Source organism: Aulonocara stuartgranti, assembly GCF_965226115.1.
Source record: "Aulonocara stuartgranti genome assembly, chromosome: 10".
Lineage (NCBI taxonomy): Eukaryota > Metazoa > Chordata > Actinopteri > Cichliformes > Cichlidae > Aulonocara > Aulonocara stuartgranti.
Window position 1 is genome coordinate 12,268,502 of NC_138946.1, and position 21,028 is coordinate 12,289,529.

The 21,028-nt window shown below is 40.1% G+C and overlaps 1 protein-coding gene across 1 annotated transcript in view; it reads right to left on the bottom strand.

Annotated features, from left to right (window-relative positions):
• stk32a (serine/threonine kinase 32A) overlaps positions 1–20,629 on the bottom strand; it is a 67,548-nt gene extending 46,919 nt beyond the window's left edge. The window contains exons 1-4 of the mRNA XM_082548477.1: positions 20,234–20,629; positions 18,768–19,277; positions 13,841–13,896; positions 11,819–11,970 (exon numbers count right to left, since the gene is read on the bottom strand). Of these exons, the coding sequence (XP_082404603.1) occupies positions 11,819–11,970; positions 13,841–13,896; positions 18,768–18,819 (260 nt within the window). The 5' untranslated portion in view covers positions 18,820–19,277; positions 20,234–20,629. The remainder of the gene's footprint in view (positions 1–11,818; positions 11,971–13,840; positions 13,897–18,767; positions 19,278–20,233) is intronic.
• Positions 20,630–21,028: the final 399 nt, after the last annotated feature.

The following is a 21,028-nucleotide window of genomic DNA, read 5'->3' on the forward strand; positions in this document are numbered from 1 at the left end:
AAAAACAGCCCCATAGCATGATGTTTCCACCCCCATGCTTCACAGTAGGTATGGTGTTCTTGGGATGCAACTCAGTATTCTTCTTCCTCCAAACACGACGAGTTGAGTTTATACCAAAAAGTTCTACTTTGGTTTCATCTGACCACATGACATTCTCCCAATCCTCTGCTGTATCATCCATGTGCTCTCTGGCAAACTTCAGACGGGCCTGGACATGCACTGGCTTCAGCAGCGGAACACGTCTGGCACTGCGGGATTTGATTCCCTGCCGTTGTAGTGTGTTACTGATGGTGACCTTTGTTACTTTGGTCCCAGCTCTCTGCAGGTCATTCACCAGGTCCCCCCGTGTGGTTCTGGGATCTTTGCTCACCGTTCTCATGATCATTTTGACCCCACGGGATGAGATCTTGCGTGGAGCCCCAGATCGAGGGAGATTATCAGTGGTCTTGTATGTCTTCTATTTTCTGATGATTGCTCCCACAGTTGATTTTTTCACACCAAGCTGCTTGCCTATTGTAGATTCACTCTTCCCAGTCTGGTGCAGGTCTACAATACTTTTCCTGGTGTCCTTCGAAAGCTCTTTGGTCTTGGCCATGGCGGAGTTTGGAGTCTGACTGTTTGAGGCTGTGGACAGGTGTCTTTTATACAGATGATGGGTTCAAACAGGTGCCATTCATACAGGTAACGAGTGGGGGACAGAAAAGCTTCCTACAGAAGACGTTACAGGTCTGTGAGAGCCAGAGATTTTCCTTGTTTGAGGTGACCAAATACTTATTTTCCACCCTGATTTACGAATAAATTCTTTACAAATCCTACCATGTGGATTCATGGATTTTGTTTTTTCACATTCTGTCTCTCACAGTTGAAGTGTACCTCTGGTGCAAATTACTGACCTCTGTCATCATTTTAAGTGGGGGAACTTGCACAATCGGTGGCTGACTAAATACTTTTTTGCCCCACTGTATATAGTCCTGTATTGGTGTTAATCTGTGAAGAATGCGCTGAGTGTGACTGCGGTCATCAGTCTGCTCATCCCTGAAGCTCCAGCATGCACAGCCAGCCTGTCTCAGCGAGAAGTCCGCTGTGTTGCACTTTGAGTAGCTGTTGCACAAATAATTGATTTTACATGCTGAGCTTCTCACCGGGGATGCACTTTTTGTTCACTCCATTTAAACAATGACTTAATTAGTTTCTCACCCACGACTAATTTATGCAAAAATTGTATAAAAAAATCGCAGATGCCTGCTTTTGTTTCCAAAGCTCGCCTAGGGTTTTGTTCTGCATACAGTTGGCAACACAGTGTCCTACATTTCCACGTTCATATCTTGCATAAAATATCAGATCTGCTGCTACACTCGATTGAAATGTGGATTTAATCGGATGCAAACAGCCTACAGCTGAAATTGTTGCATCTTTGAAAAGAGTATTTCTGTTATTGCCGGCAGAAAAGGATCATCTTGGCTAAAAGTCAAAGTGTAATGACCAAGGATGTCTTTTTTTGGCTGTATTGGTGAACACCCTGAAGGTGAAGCTTTTCTAAACTGGATGGATGGAGATTGATTAAGCTGACTCCAAACTGTCTACTACGGCTCAGATAATGCTGAGACCACTCAACATCTGATTGCCGCAGCCTCCGAGTTTGGAAATACTATCTGTGGCATGGACATCCTGGAGATGCATATATTTATATGCAACAATAAATATTTATCCTAAAGATAATCCTATTTCTGACTCTCTTTAGGATATCCTATTTACCCAAAAGTCAACTACATTGAATCAGGCAAAATATGTTATTTTTGCACCAACGAGGTGATTCCAAAAGAGATCTATGCCAAAAACCTGTCATATCTCAGTATGGTGTGCAAGATATCCTTAAAAATGTGTCAAGCCAAAACAAATCTACAGCAAATTAACAGAATCTGGAAGTCATGTCCTTATGAATAAGAAAATAAAAGCCTCATCAGAAAGTCTCAGTGTGTGTAGATGTAGGAGAGGCTGACACACATCATATTACAGAAGAATTTTAGTGAAAATCAGTGCAACAGTTCTTATGGAGTGAAAAACCCATATTTGAAATTGGCAAGAGGTACAACAGCAAGTGTTTAAAGCCATCTGTAAAACACAGTGGATGCTCTGTCATAGTTTTAAGACTGATGGAACTACAAAGGCAGAAACGCATCAGATTTTAATCCAACAATAATGTCATCTGGAAAGTATCTCTTTGTTAACAGCTTCATTTTTCAGCATAACAACGATGTCAAACAAATTGCCAATGTAGTAAAAGCATAGCTGGATGGAAAAACACACAATGGAACGCAATCAGTCATGGATTGGTCTCCCTAGAGCCTGGACTTCAATAATGTGGGGGGTCATCTCGGCACAGAATAGAACAAAAGGCACCCAAACGTCAAAGAAGTACTTTGAAAGTCCTTCAAAAACTCTAAAGAACGATGTCTTAAAGAAATTACAGAGAAGCTTGTCTAACAGAGTTCAGGTTGCGATGAAGAATAAAACTGGTCATAATGAATAATGACGCATTGTACAAAAGCTGTGCTGGGACAATGAGAATAAAAATGTATTCAGAAAAGAGGACCTTTAACAGGAGTCTACCAAGATTTTATTCTGGAAAAGAAAAGTTTCAGCAGATATAACTAGAGTGACAGAGTGGTTTGGCATGTATGCTTGTGTGTGTGCATAAAGATGAAAGAAAGGAAGAGTGAGTTGGAAAACGATATGACGCTTAAGTCTGGCACAGAAGGAAGAGACACACATCAAACCCGCATCATATTAACACCACACTCTCTGCATTGCTTGACTTTGATGCAGGATTTGTAGTTTTTTCGGATGACACAACTCCAACTGTGTTCAGGGAGAGTAAAAATGTTCTAGCTAATTATATTGCTCTAGTTCTGTTTACAAAGATATGTGAAGAACTAATGAACCACACATTTGGATATGCCAGTCTAGGTGCTATCCTGTTACTGCGTACCTCAATTACAGAAGAATTATAGAAAAATAAACTGTAAGGAGTTAAATAGCAGGAACAAGTATGCAAATTTTTAAATGCGATGCTGAAAATGTGTGAAATACTGATGACTGAAAATCTGAAAATCTTGCCAAAGACTCCAAACCAAGATAGGAAAAATAGGCCTTTTTTTGTTTAAAGTGTGCGCCAGATAACTTTTAGTGATTGTCGGATGGACTCTATTTTTACTCCATCTACTAATCGTTTGATTGACTGTCTTTGCTTCTCATTTGCTCTCTTGCGGTCTCCTGTTTCTCTCATCCCTTCTCTCTTATTCTACCTTAGTGTTTTTCTCTTTCTGTCACACACACATGGAGTGTAAATACCTCTAACTGAGCCAAATTAAGGAGGTAAAGAATACAACAGGACTCTGTCACAAGTATTTAGGAGACACAAACGGGACATTAATTGCTCATTTTTCTTGGCCACAAAACAAGAAAAGGAGTTACTTGTTTAATATGTATACAAAGAGATGATTTCTTCTAATGTGCTGAGTTCAGCAACTTTTTTTAAGACAGGGGAATTGATCTTTACATCTGAATTAAATGTGCTTCTTGCTAATTTATTCATTACTACTAACTATTTAATAATTATTTATTTTATGTCATGTATACTAGAGATATCATGAGCCAATCTTATGGATTTCTGTTTGTGTCGATTTAGGTATATTTTAATAGGCTAAAATACAAATATGAGAAAAAAGGGTCACAAATATTGGACATTCCTATTCTTTGCATTTAATTCATTATACATCCAAATAGTTCATTAATTACCAATTACATGCCAGATACCATATGCATTTAGGCATGCAGATATGGTCAAGATCACCTGCAAAAGTTCAAAGCAAACATGCGAATGGGGAAGAAAGGTGACTTAAGCAACTTTGAATGTGGCATGGCTGCTGGTGCCAGATGGGCCAGTCTGAGTATTTCAGAAATTGCTGATCTACTGGAATTTTCATGAAAAACCATCTGTGGGTTTTACAGAGAATGGTCCAAAAAAGAGAAAATATCCAATGAGCATAGATCTCTGGATGAGATTGCAGTGAGGTGATAGGAAGGCAACAATAACTCAAATAACTACTCGTCAAAGGAAAACTGGACAACTGAAAATTAGATTGTTGCATATTCTGGTCATTCTTAGTTTCTGCTTCAACATTTGAACAGCAGTGTCAGAATTTGGCATAAAAACAAAATGAGAGCATTGATCCATGCTGCCTTGTATCTTGTATTCAGGATGTTGGCATTGGGGTTATGGTGTGGGGGATAAATGCTTAGCCCCCTTACTACCAACTGAGCATCATTTAAACACCACAGCCTACCTGAATATTGTTGGTGAACATGTGCCTCCATTTATGACCACAGTGTGCTAATCTTCTGTTGCGTCTAGCAGTACAATGCACCATGTTTCAAAGCTCAAATCATCTCAAACTGGATATTGAACATTACAATGAGTTCACTGTACTCATACGGCATCAGTCACCAGATCTCAACCCAGCAGAGAACCTTTGGGATGTGGTAGAGCAGGAGATTTGCATCATGGATGTGCAGCTAAAAATATGCAGCAATGTTACCGGCACCTTCCAGAATCGAGGCCATGAAGAATTAAAGCAGGTAACTAAGGTGTATCTAATAAAGCAGTGTGTGAGCATAATTTTTTTTTAAATGTTTCAAAATCAAACTGTGGATGGCGCTCTCACTTTACCTGCATTACAGGATTTAAATGTTCCTGTCATTTGTTAAAAGGAAAAAAGAAATACAAGAGTTTTTTGAGGGATGGGTTCAGTTGGTTGGTAGATTATCAATGGTCAGTATAACGATGTATTGTAATAACACATACGTTAATATGAAAGTTCAATGTATTACTTGTTCAACTACTTGATGAGTTCACAACTTTGTGTTGGCTTCAGGGCAGCGAGGCCATCAAGTTAATCGATATCACTCTAGAGCCGTCCGTGAAACCAGTTTAATCGAGTAGAAAACCAACTCTCACGCTTGGCTGAGGTTTCCATGTTTTCCTGTCCCACTAGGATTTCCGTCAAAGAGACAAGGTGGTAAAAACTGAAAGGGCTTAGCCATAAATGGGGGGTGGGGATGGGGGGGTGGGGTGGAAATGGAGGAGTGACTGACTTGCCAAAGACTTCCACATAAAAGAGACAAACCATCGTACACTCACACAGACCTATCTGTTTTTATGGTTGTGGTTTTTGCGCTGCGATTAGAGTGCATTAAGTATTTTGTTTTTTAATGATAGTTGATAATAATCAACATTGATCTGGAGACGACTGACTTAGTATTAATACAGCTCTATAATTCAGCTATTTCAGCACTCTCTTCAAAGAAAGAAAGAAACGGTGCTTGTGAATGTGCTCTCCCTCTCAGTCGCTCTCTGACCATGGGGAGCTGGTACTTGGAAGGCAGTTGAATATGAATGAAGTCTTTAGTGACCTGCTGCCACTGCTGTCAAAATGAATTAGAAATGGCACTGATTATGTTGTTTGCCACAGGTAGAGTCTGGGTCACAGAAGCTACCTGAGTTACCACTGACGCTGTCTCATATTAAAACTGTGCATTGCGCTGATCACTGTATGTAAACGAAAACAACCCTAGCAACTTAGAGAACCCCCCTTTCTAAATAACCTTGTTTTTAAAAGTGGTAGTCCAATCACAGCTGTAGTTGTTTGCTTTTCTTTTCTGAACACATTTTTTGTTGTATCCTAGATTAATAGCAGCTAGACAGATAAAGTTTCACAAAACTTGTTAATAATGGATGACATAAACAACATAATGGCATGAAGATGAAAAGCTGTACAAGAATGAAATGGAAAATAATCAGCCAGTAATGGGAGTCCCGTCTCCATTTGCCGTTGCACCTGCAGAAAGAACAGACATCCACAAGCAAATAACGCTGTTGATGCTTCAACCACAGTTGTGGGCTGACAGAAGCCAAGAGTCATCAGGCTGCAGATTAGCACCTGTGCATTACGTTGAAACTGTGAAAAACTTTTCATTCGCTTTCCTGGCATCGAGCCTGGTGTCTCTGTGGCGCGCTAGCTCTCTCTGTTTCCTCAGCTTGTCTTTTAACCGCTCCCACCTCCATAATATTCTTTCTTTCTGTACCTAGCTCTACTGTGCCACACATGCATTTCAACGTGACCCTTTGGTGGCTTTCAGGCAGCCGGTCCGATGGGAGAGCATCCGCCATGGAGCTTTTAGAAGCAAAGACACCCCGGGCCATTTTAGTAATGGAAGAAACCACAGGGGCTCACAACCTAATGGTAACGTGTCCTTACAAAAAGACTCCCTTTTCCCTCTGTCAAAGGTAACAGTTATGACATGTAAGGCTACACAGTTAATGAAATAATACTGAATATGCTGCAGTTTCCAAAGGCCTTATATTTTCATCACAATATAAAGCGCCCTGAGATGACTTTGTGTTGAATCAGAGCCATATACATAAAACTGAATTGAATTTCTATACGGTATTGAATGAAACTATCATCTAGTACATACTTAAATAATAAAAGGAAAATAATATAGCCACTGCCTCACTTGTATTTCTAACACTAAATTTAATATTGAAGCACTTACGACAGACTTTTGGTCTTTGCAGTAATCCATCTTCCATACACCTTTTGTGAAGTTAATGAACTAAAACTCCCTCTAAACTGCTGAGTGATTTTTGCTCATTAACATTTATCTATTGAATGCCCGCAGCATAACAACCACACCAGTGAATCTCAGTGATAAAATGCCTAATCAGGACTTTGTTGTTCACCACAGAGTAATGCAATTATAGTGATCAGACATAAATACTATACAGATGCACACACGCCTAATCTGACCACCACACCTTGTTTGAAATGGGCAGAGAGAGTCAACCGCTCAGACTGTGACATGCCGGATCGATGCCGACAGCCCTCCGACCTTCCTCCCACCCAATCTTCCAACACCTCCCTGTGACTGACAGCTTCCATCAGTCTGCGTCTAAAAAAAGAAGTGCATTGCTAAATTCTTGCCCTCAAATATATAAACTATTACACTTAAACAAGCAATAAGAAATACTACTTCAATAATTTAGCAAATGATAAAAATATTAATCAACTAACTTTTTTTGCATTTTTTTATCAGCAGGTTTTCCTACTTGTGTGCTTGAGTCTTCAGGGAATCAGCAACCGTGTTTGATTATCATATTTTCTGATTCAGGTCACCTTGACTGAAGACCAAATAATTGACGTGCTGACATGTTGCCTTCAAGCATTCAGCGATGGCTGCAGTGTTAAAAGTAAATTGAGGATTTCACACACAAATTTCGCAGATACACAAGGATACTGTTTGTACCTGACGTTCAAGAAGGCCTCGTTACAGTAATCGTGATATTCGAGTCTGGAGCTGGGCTTTTCTTTGGTTGTGCCAATCTTCTAAAATGCATCCTGTTTCTAAGCAGACTGTAGTTCTGCAGAATACAATGTGTCTGGTTTGCGGAACCTTTTATATAAGGATTCTTAGATGAATAGTCCTCTTTTTTGCCTTTTTCTGTGTGTGTGTGGGAGGACATCGTGGCTTCTGAGAACAAAGATGCACATGAATGAGAAATGATGAATGATGCCTTTTTCTGCATAGAAATCTAGTGCATTAGTAAGATTACATAATGCAAAAGAGGGACTCCCTAAAGCAAATGAAGCTTTTACTTCACAATGTCTCAGACTTTTGCTAATGTGCTTCTTTCTTTCTGCCTTTGACTGTTATACAACTATTTTTTTTATAATTGGCATGTTATATCATGAAGGTATTGGTTCCAGAATTTAGCAATGTCAATTAGAGGTCAAACTTTATATCAAGGTATTAAATTTGTAATAACATTTTATTGATGCAGGCAACTTACAGGTGTAAGTGTAAGTAAATGAAGAGCATTTTCCTTTCTTCTTTCCCATGAGCTTCTGTCACTGATGACACAGTTCGTAATTGAAACGAGGTGCCAGCAGGAGAAACAACAACATTATCTCCAGTGACACAGCCTAAGGCCTAGCCTGTTTCCCTGGAAATTTTAAGGAATTGTAACATCACCGACAAACACTTCAATATCTAAAGTACAGTAGCCTAACCTTGTAACTCTTCAGGAGTCTGCACGATATTGTCATTTAATAAAACTGAAAAATATTATCTATGCCTGGGATGTTACATTTTAGTTTGAGCTTTTTAACCAGCTGCCTGAAGCCTTGTTTTTCCACCACGTAACCACAGCAGTATTTTCCACCTACTGTTTGCCCTTTCTGTCATATGGAGTATAACTAGTGCTAGTATCTCCTCCTTCGTAGGCTGACTGTACTCATTAGTGTGTGTTCTTGCCTCAAGTGGTGAAACAAGTTTGTTGTTTGCACCTGTAGCTGGAACAATTTTCTTGCATATTTTGCAGCATAATGTGGTTTGCTGGAGGTTATTGAAGTAGCTCCCTTCTTAGCAACTAAACTGCCATCAGAGGCCGCTCTGGCTCTCAGACATGCCTGGGCTGGTCTCATTGTTGTGCGAATTAGCATTGCTATAGCAATGATACAGCGATATGACGTTTTTATTAAATTTGTAAAAAATGATACCAGTATTATTGCGGGGATATTGGATCAGCCCTAGATGTCATTATGGAGACTTCTGAAGTACTAAAGTAAGCCCACAACAGTCAAAATTACTGCATGACTGACTTTCTCTGCTTGAGGCTAGTGTTGCTCACAAACAAAACGAGTGCGCAACCAGTGCTCAACATTTCCAATACACTAAGCAACAAACAAGCTGTTTGAAAAAAGTTCTTCCTCTGTGTTATACCCTCGTCAACAAACAAATCGAATGCTAAATCCACAGTTAAACAGGCAGCAAGCCTAAAAGCTGAAACTTGCAGCCTCTCTGTGTTCCTCGCAGCATGACTGTACAGTATCCCTTCCCTTTTAGTCAAAGGATTGTAATGCCAACGAGTGGTTGACACCACAATGTATGACTTTCATGCCCAACTGGCTGCTTTACTGTTTGTGGTGCGATCAAAACCAATACTTTTTACATTTTAAATGCATAACATGGCATAAATAGCTTTGTTTTCACTCCTGTCTCTCAAATGCATTGCTGTTTGGCTGCCCAGTTTCCAGACATTCTGAGGCAATGCCTAGTCGCAAGTGCAGTGGCAGCAAGAGGAGCAAAAAGGAAGTATAGCAGGTGGTGAGGGAGTGAAATAGGAGAGGTGAGAGAAGACACGTAAGAGGTGACTGAAAAGAGGAAGAGGAGAGGACAGCCAGGAGGCAGCTTTCTGCATCTAACTGGCTCAGTGCAGTTCATACGCTTGCAGGTAATCTCTCCCTCTCTCTGACCTTGAGCACTTACCTCAGGACAATCATAACTTATGCCAACTCAACATGAAAGAGAGAGAGAGAGAGGGAGGGAGAGAGGGAGAGAAAGAGAGTGGGCATAGCGCTGACCCAAGCACATCTCTAGAGGATATCACCCCCACCCTGAGGGGCTTACACTGCCAACAGCATTAACTTCCTTTTTTTTTTTTCATCCAACACAGCATGCAATCAAGCAAGAAAGCAAGCACTGGTATTGTTTGTCTGATGAGTCCGTACACTGCACAGACTGCACTGCACTCTGCCTGTGTCTTCTTTTCTTTTTCTGTGTTTTCATGTGTCCATCTATCCTCTCCTCCTCTCCTTTTTTGAAAAAATGTGCTTAAATGACTTGTTATTCATTCTCACCAAAGTAGGTTTTATTTCCATCATATAGGTAATTAAAAATTAAGCATTAATTTTGTCAAACTAGCAATCAATTATATAAAAGTGACACAATGGATAAAGAGTAGAAAACAAAATACCTGATACCTCACAAGTGTTCAGAAGGACATACCTTAAAATCAAAAAAATATGTAAGAGGAAATGATAATAATAATAATCATCACTATCATTGTAACAGAACTGAACAAACAACTATCTTTCAATCTTTAAAAAACAGACTGTGTGTGTTGTTGCTGTTTTTCTTCGTCTTTGGAAAGACATCTTTCTGCCTCTCAGCTTGACAGAAGACCAGGGTGGCTTCCTTTCAAACGTTGCAGTGTGGGAGTGCTTATCAAGAATTAATGACGCCTTTCAGAAGAAAACTTAACAAGCTATACTTATCAGGCATCTTCAGTACGATTCTTGGTGCTCAATATTATGACGAATGGCTGGTTAAAGGTACCTGATGAGTCATCCTAGATTAGCATTCCCAGTTTGAATGAGCTTGTACAGTTGTCGAGTAAAAGATTTCCTCAAACCGAGATGCGGTGAGGCAAGTGGGAAGCTGCCAAGAGAGGAGATACATTTGCTGTTCTTCAGTGGTCAACAGCTTTCTGGATGAATCTGCAGGCTCACTCCAAGACTGTGTAAAAAGGGTTTGTTTTTGTTGTTTTGTTTAATTGATCACACTCTTTCATTGGGTCTGCGCATTTACTGATTTGATAGGATCCAGTCACCATATAAAATAAATAAGTGAGAAGGAATGCATTACTAAACCAACGACGGGGCATTTATAGCTGATGGCAATAACCAGTGTGAAACACAAGCCTTTGAGATCAGCTGCTGAAATGGAAAGCATTCATAATTTCACAGCAGCCTTTTGTGTACATATTTAATGAATTCAGCAGTATTCTGCTAAAGTCACTTAGTGCTAAATTCAATACACTCTGAGCCAGAATTAAAAAAAAAAAAAAACAACACATTTCTGTCAGAGTCCCCAAAATCTCTGACAGAAATGACCCTGGGAAGATTCATTCATGCATTCATGAATCTATCAGACACACATACAGAATGAAAGAAAGACCCAACCAAACATCTAAATACAGTTGTTTACAGAAGTTTATATCCACTAATCATGGGCATGAATGTCATGGTAATTTGGGGTTTTTAATGATGCCTTTGAAATGTTCTTCTACCAGGGTGGAATGATTGTACAGCATGCATCTTTACCGACTTTAAGCAGGACGAATTGGATGCACGAGTTTGAAATCATTTTTCTTATCCACATTGGATCAAAAGTATGTATACAGGCTCAAAATATATACACGCACCTCCACTCTTATTTGGTTAGATCACCTTTAGAATGTTGCATCCTGACTAGATGTTTTGGTAGCCTTCAACAAGTGTCTGGCAGAACTCTGCCTGGATATTTGACCACTATTCTTTCAGCATTTAAACTGCTCAGGTTCCTGGCATGGACTCAGCTTTAAGTATAATTCCCAAATTTTCAACAGGGTTCAGGTCGGAGCTTTGGAAAAAGTCTGTAAGCTTAATATAAGAATGCTTTATCCACTTGTGTATTTGAGATCATTGTCCTGTTGAAACACCCATCTGCGCTCAGTCTTGGAATCGGCACTCATTTGGAAAAAGCTCCAGTTAAAATACCTTCCCAACTTGATTAAATATAAAATATAGATAAATCTTCACTGAGTTCCTTGGATATTGTCATTGTTCTGTGCATTGGTCAATCCAATGAGTGCTGTCAAACAAATCCTTTTTATGCTAGCAAAGAGCAACTACCAGTTGTAATCGGCCCTGACAAGTTAAAAGACACTGCAGAACCTTAAGCATCACGTAATAAAAGTAAAGTGTATCGATGTGACTTAGAGAAAATCCAAAATGAATTTAAACTTGTGCGCCCAATTCTTATTGTTCAAAGTCATTAAGGATGTATGCTGATGCATGCTTATTACAATGACATTGCCCATAATGAGTGCATGCAAACTTCTGACCACAACTGCACTTATTACAGCATGATGACTTACCAAAAGTTGACCAGGAAAGGATGTTCAAGGTTCTGCATGATCTGGAGTTCTTTGAGGACGTTCCTCACTTCGTTCCGCTCCACGCATTTTAACTTGTTCATGTACTTCATGGCATACATCTTCTTGGTATCTTTCTTCTGCACAATGCAGACCTTAAGTAACAAGATCACATGTGACAACATGGCGTAAGGTAAATTCCTGTTGATTATTAATTCATTATTTGTGATATGAATCAAAAAACAGCATTCTGTTTTTAAAAATACTCAGACTAACAAATTTACAGTATGACTTATGTTTCCATCATTCATCCATACTTATCTAAAAACTTTTTTTCCACCAACAAAGGAAGAGGTGGACCATTTGAAACACTTCTGCAATAACCAGAAACACAGTCTACCAAAAAAGGTTGGATGGAAAGTTGGGGAGGAAAAGATTTGTCTTTAAGCCAGTGATCAAGAATTTAATCCCCTCTTAAGATGTTTAACTTTTCACACCAGCATATTTAGCATTTTAGAGATGGGGAACATCAGGTTAGCACTCATTAGAATTGCTAGTGTGTGTCAGTGGGGAATGCAGTCAGTTTTCTCAAATAAATAGCATTAATTATATGATCCAGCAAAAAGAAACAGCGGAATATAACAACCCATTACGATGTGAAAAGCTGCTGTTGTGTATCAAATGCATACAGATGGTATATGACGACTCAAACAGGGAAACACATGCATTTTTATTAACATGTAGAGTTGTAATAACACTACACTTTTTTGTTGTCATGTTTGTCTGAGCTACAAGCGTCAATAAGCCAGTGATTGCTGCTAAGAGAGTGATCTGCGGACCAGCTGGCACAGTTAATCAGCCAAACCCTGATCACATCACTCCTCCCATTGAACAGCTTGCCATCTACTGTGATTAGACTGCTTATCTGTCACTGGACACAGTGTCGATATTGTGCGGGTCTCTGTTGTGTGTGAAGGTTATTGCATGTGCATGGGAGTGCCTGCATCTCTATATGTGCTTACATGTACTGTAGGTGCTGATGTGAATTACTATGCAGCACTTGGCTTAACATGGTGCTGCTGTTAAAACTTTTACCACGTCTCGGGGTGTGGTTTTATTTACGACAACATGCTGTGCTCTGTGCAGAACTCAAACAAGTGGTTGATTTGCTGAAAGAAAAATGGGGACCATACTGAGAATTCATTATTAGTTTTATTATCAGTTTGTAAGCAAAACATCAAATTTTCCTCATTTCAGCCTCTACATTGTGCAGATTCTATCAGATAATCTGACGGTAAACTGGATGGACTATTGGTCAAAAAACATCCATCTACTTTGGCTTTAGGGAATTAAAATGGCCATTAATTTCACAGTGAATAATGTAGAAAATTAGCAAATTAATAAGCCATGACATTAATCAGTGGCTGCAGCTCTAGGATTACATGGAACTTAGGAACAACCTGAGAGGTTTGCCTGCATGCTGTCACAACAAACACAGACTTAGTTTTATATGTAATAACTATTTTTTTTTTTCATTTTGTGACTGATTTTTTACATTTCAATAATCCAACCATAAAATTGATAGTTTTATAGTTCCATTATATATTTGTTGTTGCAGTTTTCTCTCAAATTATTGGCTGGGCGACATCTTAAGCAACACCAGTCTTCTGGAAGTGTGCATTGTCAAGTTGAGTCAAGTCAAGTCAAGTGGCTTTATTGTCATTTCAATAATGTACAGTGGTACAGTGCACAGTGAAGCGAGACGCTCCTCCAAGACCATGGCGGTACATATAACAGACAATCAACACAGGACAACATAAAGTGCAAGTGTGCAAAAATTGCTAGAAAACAAAACAAAGACAGATAGTGCAACTCCAGAACAAGGTGTGTGTGTGTGTGTGTGTGTGTGTGTGTGTGTGTGTGTGTGTGTGTGTGTGTGTGTGTGTGTGTGTGTGTGTTTTTTACTGTTGTTTCCAGCTAATCTGGGTTTATATTCCATCTAATTTCTTATGAAAAGAAACTTACCTTTCCGAAGCTCCCTTTTCCTATTGCCCTTAAGATCTGGAAATGGTCGAAATTAACTGTTGGCATAAACAAGGAGAAAAAAAACAGTTTCTTAGAATCAACACAAAACTAAAACAGAATTTAAGACCTAAAATATTATGTATGTAACTGTAACAAGATGGTGTTATAGATTTGTGACAGGGGATTTCTTTAAATCACCCCAGTAATTCTTCAGCTAAGACACCTGAGTTAGACACCTGTGTTGTTTTTACTCATTCACTATCAAAGTGAGTCCGTGGCATGACATTGTATCCTCGGTTACAGAGCTGTGTTCATGAAAGTCATTGGATCACAACCTGTAAGGTTTATACCCTAAATTTACAGTATTGACAATTACCAAAATAACTTTTTTTATTTTTCTGTAAAGGTTAAGCCACAAGTATGCGAACACTCTTAAATTAAAATGTTATTTTTAATACTAAAATATATTTGTAGTTATCCAGAATTTTCCAAATTTGTTGTTTTATAAAAAAAAAATTCAAAGTTTGTTTTTGGCAGATTTCTAAAGCATTTCTGTTTTGTTGTTTTCATGATAGGTGGGCTAGTAAACATGATAAGAACTGTGCTTGAGAAAGCTTCATGAATTTGCTCCTGGAGGACTAAAAGTGAACTACTTGCAAATAACTTAGGGGCAGATACAAACCTTTAGGAAGTGAAATTACAAGTGTGCATCCTTTAAAACTAGGTCACTGATGTATTATAAATGCAAAAACCTGCATGTGTCACACCAGTTACAGTAGGTTCACTGTGAGGTTTGCTTTAAGCTCATTTTAGAACAATGCACCAGTCATGCTGAAACAGATGGAGGTCTCCCGGGCAACCAGAAGTCGCAGGTTTCTAATGTGACAGAGAAATGAAATAACCTTCAGCCACAAAGATGTCTGATATGATGTCTGTTCCTAAACACCCATTTCAGACAACCTAAGCATTTCAGTAGCTCTGCTTCTTTGCTGCCAGCTTTTGCGTCCTTCCCTCGCTCCCTGTGTCTCACCCACACACAAAGACAGACGCAACCTGAACCGCAGCTTAACTCCATATCTCAGTATCCATTTATCAGCAACATTTATCGCCAATTGGAACCGGATGGGGATGTTTGTTTCTTGCTGTCATGACAACCAGGACAGAAGGTTTTCCCTCTCCGCTGTTTCCCCGAGGATGGAACAGCTGCTGCCCACTCTTTCCACTCATCTGTCTGTGCGCGAGCGTGGTCACACACTCACACACAGACAGAGGGAAGAGGCACGCGCACGTGAATTATCGGCTGCATTCACAATCATTATCAAAAACACGCTTGCTTTTTGACATATAGCGCTGACCTAAAACATTACCTGCCTCTTTTGCAGCAGTGTACCGTGCGTACACGCACTCACTCAGCCTGCAGTCACTAGATGTATTGGATGTGACAGTTAATGTTATGCTCTGTTAGTCACGTATATCTGGCACATCCTCGTCTCACACTATCGGCACTGGAGTGTTTACACAACCTATTCCATATGAGGTCTGCTTTGTGATGCACATGCATGCTTGTAGCAGCCAATATACTGATGCACTTGCATGAACTCATCATATAGAGCCACACTTTTAGTAAACATAGTCATTTTTTTCTGCTGAGCTTATGCTTTTTGTTTATTTTTTTATTTATTTTTTTATAAAGACAGCTGTGATCGTGGTTGGAAGCAGACAGACTACAGAGAGAGCAAGAGATTGAGCGATAGAGACAAAGGCAGACACAGAAAGAGAGGCTGTGAGAGCAAGGTGGAGACTCATAATTTACTAGCAGTGCTTTGAATGGTTTAATGTGATGGACACATGAGTAACAGAGCATGTAATGATTCAAGTCTGCATATGAGTGGAATTGGCAAATTGACAGCGTTTCCATGACTTAAACTAGCTGAGGAAGTCATGTGACTGACTCTGGCACTCATCTGCTAGTCAATTTGAATCTGACTGACATGTGCTTATCAGTTTGGATTGAAATAATCACGCCTGGTCAGTTTGAGCCTCGCACAGTCTCTCACACTCTCAGCATGACTGGTACGTACTCTTTCTTACTCGGTCCGAGTGTGCCCAGGCTGGGAACATTTCAAATATCATCCTTTTCTAGAACAGTTGCTCTGACAACTGAAACAGAATCAGCTGGTCAGTCTGCTCTAATCTCACTAAAGTACGGGAAGGTGTAAACAGGACTCATCAATATACTATTGCACAAGGTAGCACGTGCACGTGTCATAAGGGACACATGAAGCACACCCATCATTCCCCAGGGGAGATAAACGTGTCTTGACAGAGTTCACCTTCATGCACACACCTCTGTGTAAATCACCTAATATGGGTTGAGTGTAAGCTAGAAAATATGCACTGACGCCAGCCCAGAAAACAGATTATTCCACAGATAAATTGATTACAGGGTCGGATTTATCAATGAGCAACAAATACATTTAAAAAATGTTTGTGTTTAGTTTATGTCTATTTTTTTCTACGTTTTCTTACTATTGCTTTAAATGCATTTGCGGTTGAGTGTGGAAAAAGAAAGGGGATGCACATGAAAATGGCACAAACTGAAATATATCTATATTTGCATAGCTGCGTATTTAGCTTAAGCGCGCAATCTCACATTCATTTGTGTCAGTTACTAATCTCCATAAATCTCTGCATGTGAGTATAAATAACCTGTAGATAAGTAGAAGGTTTCTGGTTTCCGTTTGCAGTCTGGGCTGCACTGACCAATCATGTTTGACCAGGCTTCAGCTGCATGAACTGAGAGCAAACAACAGATTGCATCTATTTAAGTGCACTTTTGAAACGATCGGCTGTTATCTAGCAACTATTTAGTTTTTTAATAGGTTTTTAAATGTAAATTAGCTGCATGTGCAAACAGTGGCAACAGACACAACAGGAAGCCTTGGGCCTGATATTTGTTGGCAGTGTTAGAAGCTCCAAACTACTGTTAGCTCCCTTATGGCTAACAACAGAATAAACGAGAAATCATTTATCTCTTTATATACAGGTGTAATGTATAGAGAATCAACACATTATTTTTTTATCTGACACACAATGATAGTCTAAGATTTTGAAATATGACCATTTATAAATGTTGACTTTACAAACAAACTGGTTTGCGACTGGTATCACCTCACAGTGACCTTTGACGCTTCTGAAGCATGAAGCGATACTTCAATTTGCATCTTTATTGCTACTCAAAGCAGCGAGCACATTATTAACATGCGGACCACCAACAATTGTCAAAAGAAAAGATTAGAAGTGGAGATTCTTGGCAGGTTAGGAGGTTGAATAATTTTGGAAGTCGTGCTTGCCCTACCTTTAAGCCATGCAAAAAAAACCCGCAAAAAAACCCAACTTGTACCATTGTATGTGGAGCAGTCTCTCACTTTTCTGTCTCTCCAATAATCTTTCCTCGCCTTCTTTAGTATCCCCCTTGTTCCCCTAATTACACTGGGTTTCAGGTATCTTAGGTAATCTAGACAGTATAGAGCAATGAGGGGATACAAAAGTAAAGTAAGGGACACCTATCTCTTCCTGTCGCTCACGGGACTTTCATCAGTGACGGGATGACTTTTTTTCGAGGATGCAGGGCTATTAAAAAAAATCAAAACAATGTTTCTCAACAATGTGTTTTATATTCACCCTCTCTCAGTGAAATCAATTCAATTCAATTCAATTTTATTTATATAGCGCCAAATCACAACAAAAGTCGCCTCAAGGCGCTTCATAACCCACGCTTTATTTGTGAGAAAGAGAAGTGTCAAAGAAGGTACACTATGGCATTAACTCGAGAGTTCAGAGGAGCTCCGATATGAATGACATTTCCAGAATAGCACACGAGATGACTAAGCATCAGGGTTAACCATGAATAATTACTTGATCTTTGATAAAGGTTGCCTCGATTGAAAAAGAGAAAACAACAGATTTCATTAGAGAGTGTGGGCCAGAGTGAAAAATCGGACTCTGGTTGGTCGCATAATAGCTATGTTTCTAAAATTCTAATGATAATTAGGAGAGTAGAGTAGCATCCTGCCCTGGCTTAAACCTTTGGCTAAATGCAGCCTTAGTCTGCAACTTTATAAAAAGACACAAATATATCACATCACCTGATATACTGGATATAGAGAAGAAGGTAAGAAAACCTGGAAAAACCACTCCACTTCTGACTAAATTACTGACTCATGTAACACAGACTTTTTTGAAGGCCTTGGGGTTCCGCCAGAGTGGAATTAATTTCCGAGACTGACTCAGATCAATAACATCACAGACTATTATCTACTCAGGACACAAAGAAAAAGAAAATTTATTCAAACCAGGAGCTTCCGAGTTAAAGTACTAGTCCTATCAAAGGCTCCCTTGACTGCAATCAGCCTGAAAAAGAAAAACAATTCCTAACCATGCAAGACTTGGGTGATCAATAATGATAGATGTAAAGAATAAAGAATTAAAGAAAAAAACAGATGAGTTTTGATGAATGTCTTTGGCATTCAGTAAACAGCTTTTGTTTTTCTCTCCTGTACGCCTAACTATAAGAATATTTGCAAAAAATATATACACTGTTGTGGTCATATTAAAGCTAAACAGTTGTATATCAAGAGGTATTCCTCTTTTTCCTTACTGATGAGGAGTGGCTGCAGACCTAATCAGCATGTTACACTTCTATGCATTAACTGTAAGTGCTCTTAATCTTGGAAAGAGGATGGAAACATCTTTGCACATCAAAAAAAGCTGAAGAAAAGACGGGTTAAGCCAATCACTCAGTGGTGGTGAATCCTGCTCCCATCCTTTGCTGTCTTTGGTTTCGTTTAGATGTTAATCTCAAAGTAAAGACACTAAAAGTAGAAAAGAAGTGAAACAAGAACTATTTTAAAGGTTTAATACTCACCCTCATCTGTGTCTTCTGTGACTGGAGCCTTGCTGGACTGGCCAAGCCCCATGGTTGCTTCTCTTGTGGATTTTTCCTGTTGTGCTCAACTCAACTCAGCACCGAACAGCTCTCCCTCTGAGACTCACTCATAGCCTGGTCAACAACTGGCCCCAAACACACACACATACACACAGACAGCCTCACGTGCTCGATTGCGTTTTGCTGACTTGAATAGGTCCCGTCTTCCTCTTAACTGCCCACCTCGACACAACCACACATCACTGGATCCATACACGCGCCCACAGAGAGTGAAGGACTTGGGGAAAACACTAAAGGCACTGAAGTGCTGACACGCACACATAAACACACAGACACACACACACACAGGCAGCACAACTACAGCGTACGTTCCCTGTCTGTCTTCGCTGCTGTTCAGGCGACTGCAGGCAGACGGGCAGCTCGTCCAAGCCAGGAGGCGGGTGGGTGATGTGCCTCTGCCTCTGACCCTCTGATGACTGAGAGTCTAACCTGTGCAGGAAGGCAGGCAAACATGACACCGCCATCGGAGTGAGAGAAGGCGGGACAGAGAGGAAGAGGGGGAAGAGGCAGCAGACTTTAAAGATACCAATAAACAAACTTTAATAGCAGCAGTACATAAACAACTCACTGAGGCTTGATTAGGAAATTTACTTAGTTAGTGAAAGAGGTAAAAAAAATAACTGCTATTTGCATTTCTTACATATCCAGATCTCTTTTCCACTTCCTACCCCTTCATTCCTTCCTCCTTTACTTTTCCCATCATTTATCAATAATTGAATTTATATATTTTAATCATAAGCACATCCCACAGAACAGTGCAAGTGTGATGAATGGTAAGGTTTTTTCCATTAAGAGCAAAAAAGCTGCAGGCTTGATTTAGGGTGGTGTTATGTACTGTGAATGGAAGCCATTCAGATGCCTTTTTAGGACAGGAGATTTCAAAAGTTTCTCTATTTTTTTTTTCCAGAAAGAAAAGAAAAGAAAAATTCAGTTTTTACAGAACAGTTATGCACAATGCAATTATGAGTTGCAAAGAAGTGACTTGAAGTGATTAAATGGCATGATAATTTCCTAACACATCGTATCATATTTCAGTGGTTTTCCATTAAATCCTTTAATGTCACGCTTTAGTGCCTGTCAGTATCTTCAGGAAGAACGAGGGTCTAAAATGTGATATGTAGGTAAACTGCCTGCATGCAGTCCTTTGGGGAAGCCCGTTAATGAATGTCATCCTGAGACTGCGTGATAAGGTCACCACCGCGAAGGTGAATGTCCCTCTTGGGTAAATATGAAATATTCAAAAAAGTAGTGCGGGAAGCCGCAGTGCTGAGCACCCCGCAGAGGACATTGTGCCGGGAGCCCTTATCTGATCAAATAGGAAAGCATGCGCTGAATATAAAGTATCCCCACGCTTCCATGCAGGACAGCCGTGGGCACCTACCTACCTTAGTTGAGCATAGGACCATTTCTAGTCCGCTTTGCTGCAGAGAGGTGAAGAGCAACAGTGCTGCTCAAAGCATCACTTGTAGTCCCGTGTTCGGACGACGACGCACCGGGACATCTGCCACGGGAAACAAATGGTACCACACGGGAAGACGTGACTTGCGGGATGTGCCGACAATGCGAAATCCTGCGCTGTGCTTCTGGAGGACAACAGGACAGACGACAGAGCCGACGAAACACAGATATTTTGGCGGCGGGGGGGGGGGGTTGCTGCTACTGGGCTGCTTACACTGATGAGCGGCTGACCTCCTGTTCAAGAGCTGGCCACCCGCGTGCGCCTTGGGAGAGGCACGTTTCGTGGGCTGCTGTAGTGGGGGCTGAGGTTTCCCTCGGTTTTTTTCCACGAATCCTTAGTCATTAATACTTCTCTAGTGAAATTCCACATTGAGAAAAATCAGATTTCCCATTCAGTCCCCCCCCCCGCTCAGCTATTAAAAATCACCCAATGCTGATCTTCTCTTACTGTATAGACCATCACTTTGAAATTGCCTCATATTGCTCATTTCCCTATAGTTGCCACCATGGAGTCAGTGTTCATACTGTGTTGACAAGAAGTTGTAACCACTTCTTGGCACCAGAACTGTTTCCACCAGGTGCCCCAGGTGAAAGTCTCTTTATAGTCCAGCTGAGCCTGCTGCACCATAATAGCTTTTAAAATTATATGGAAATAGTAATTAGCGTCCATAATTCTCCATCTATAATGTCCCTCTAGTGTTCCATTCTGAGTCTGTGCAGAT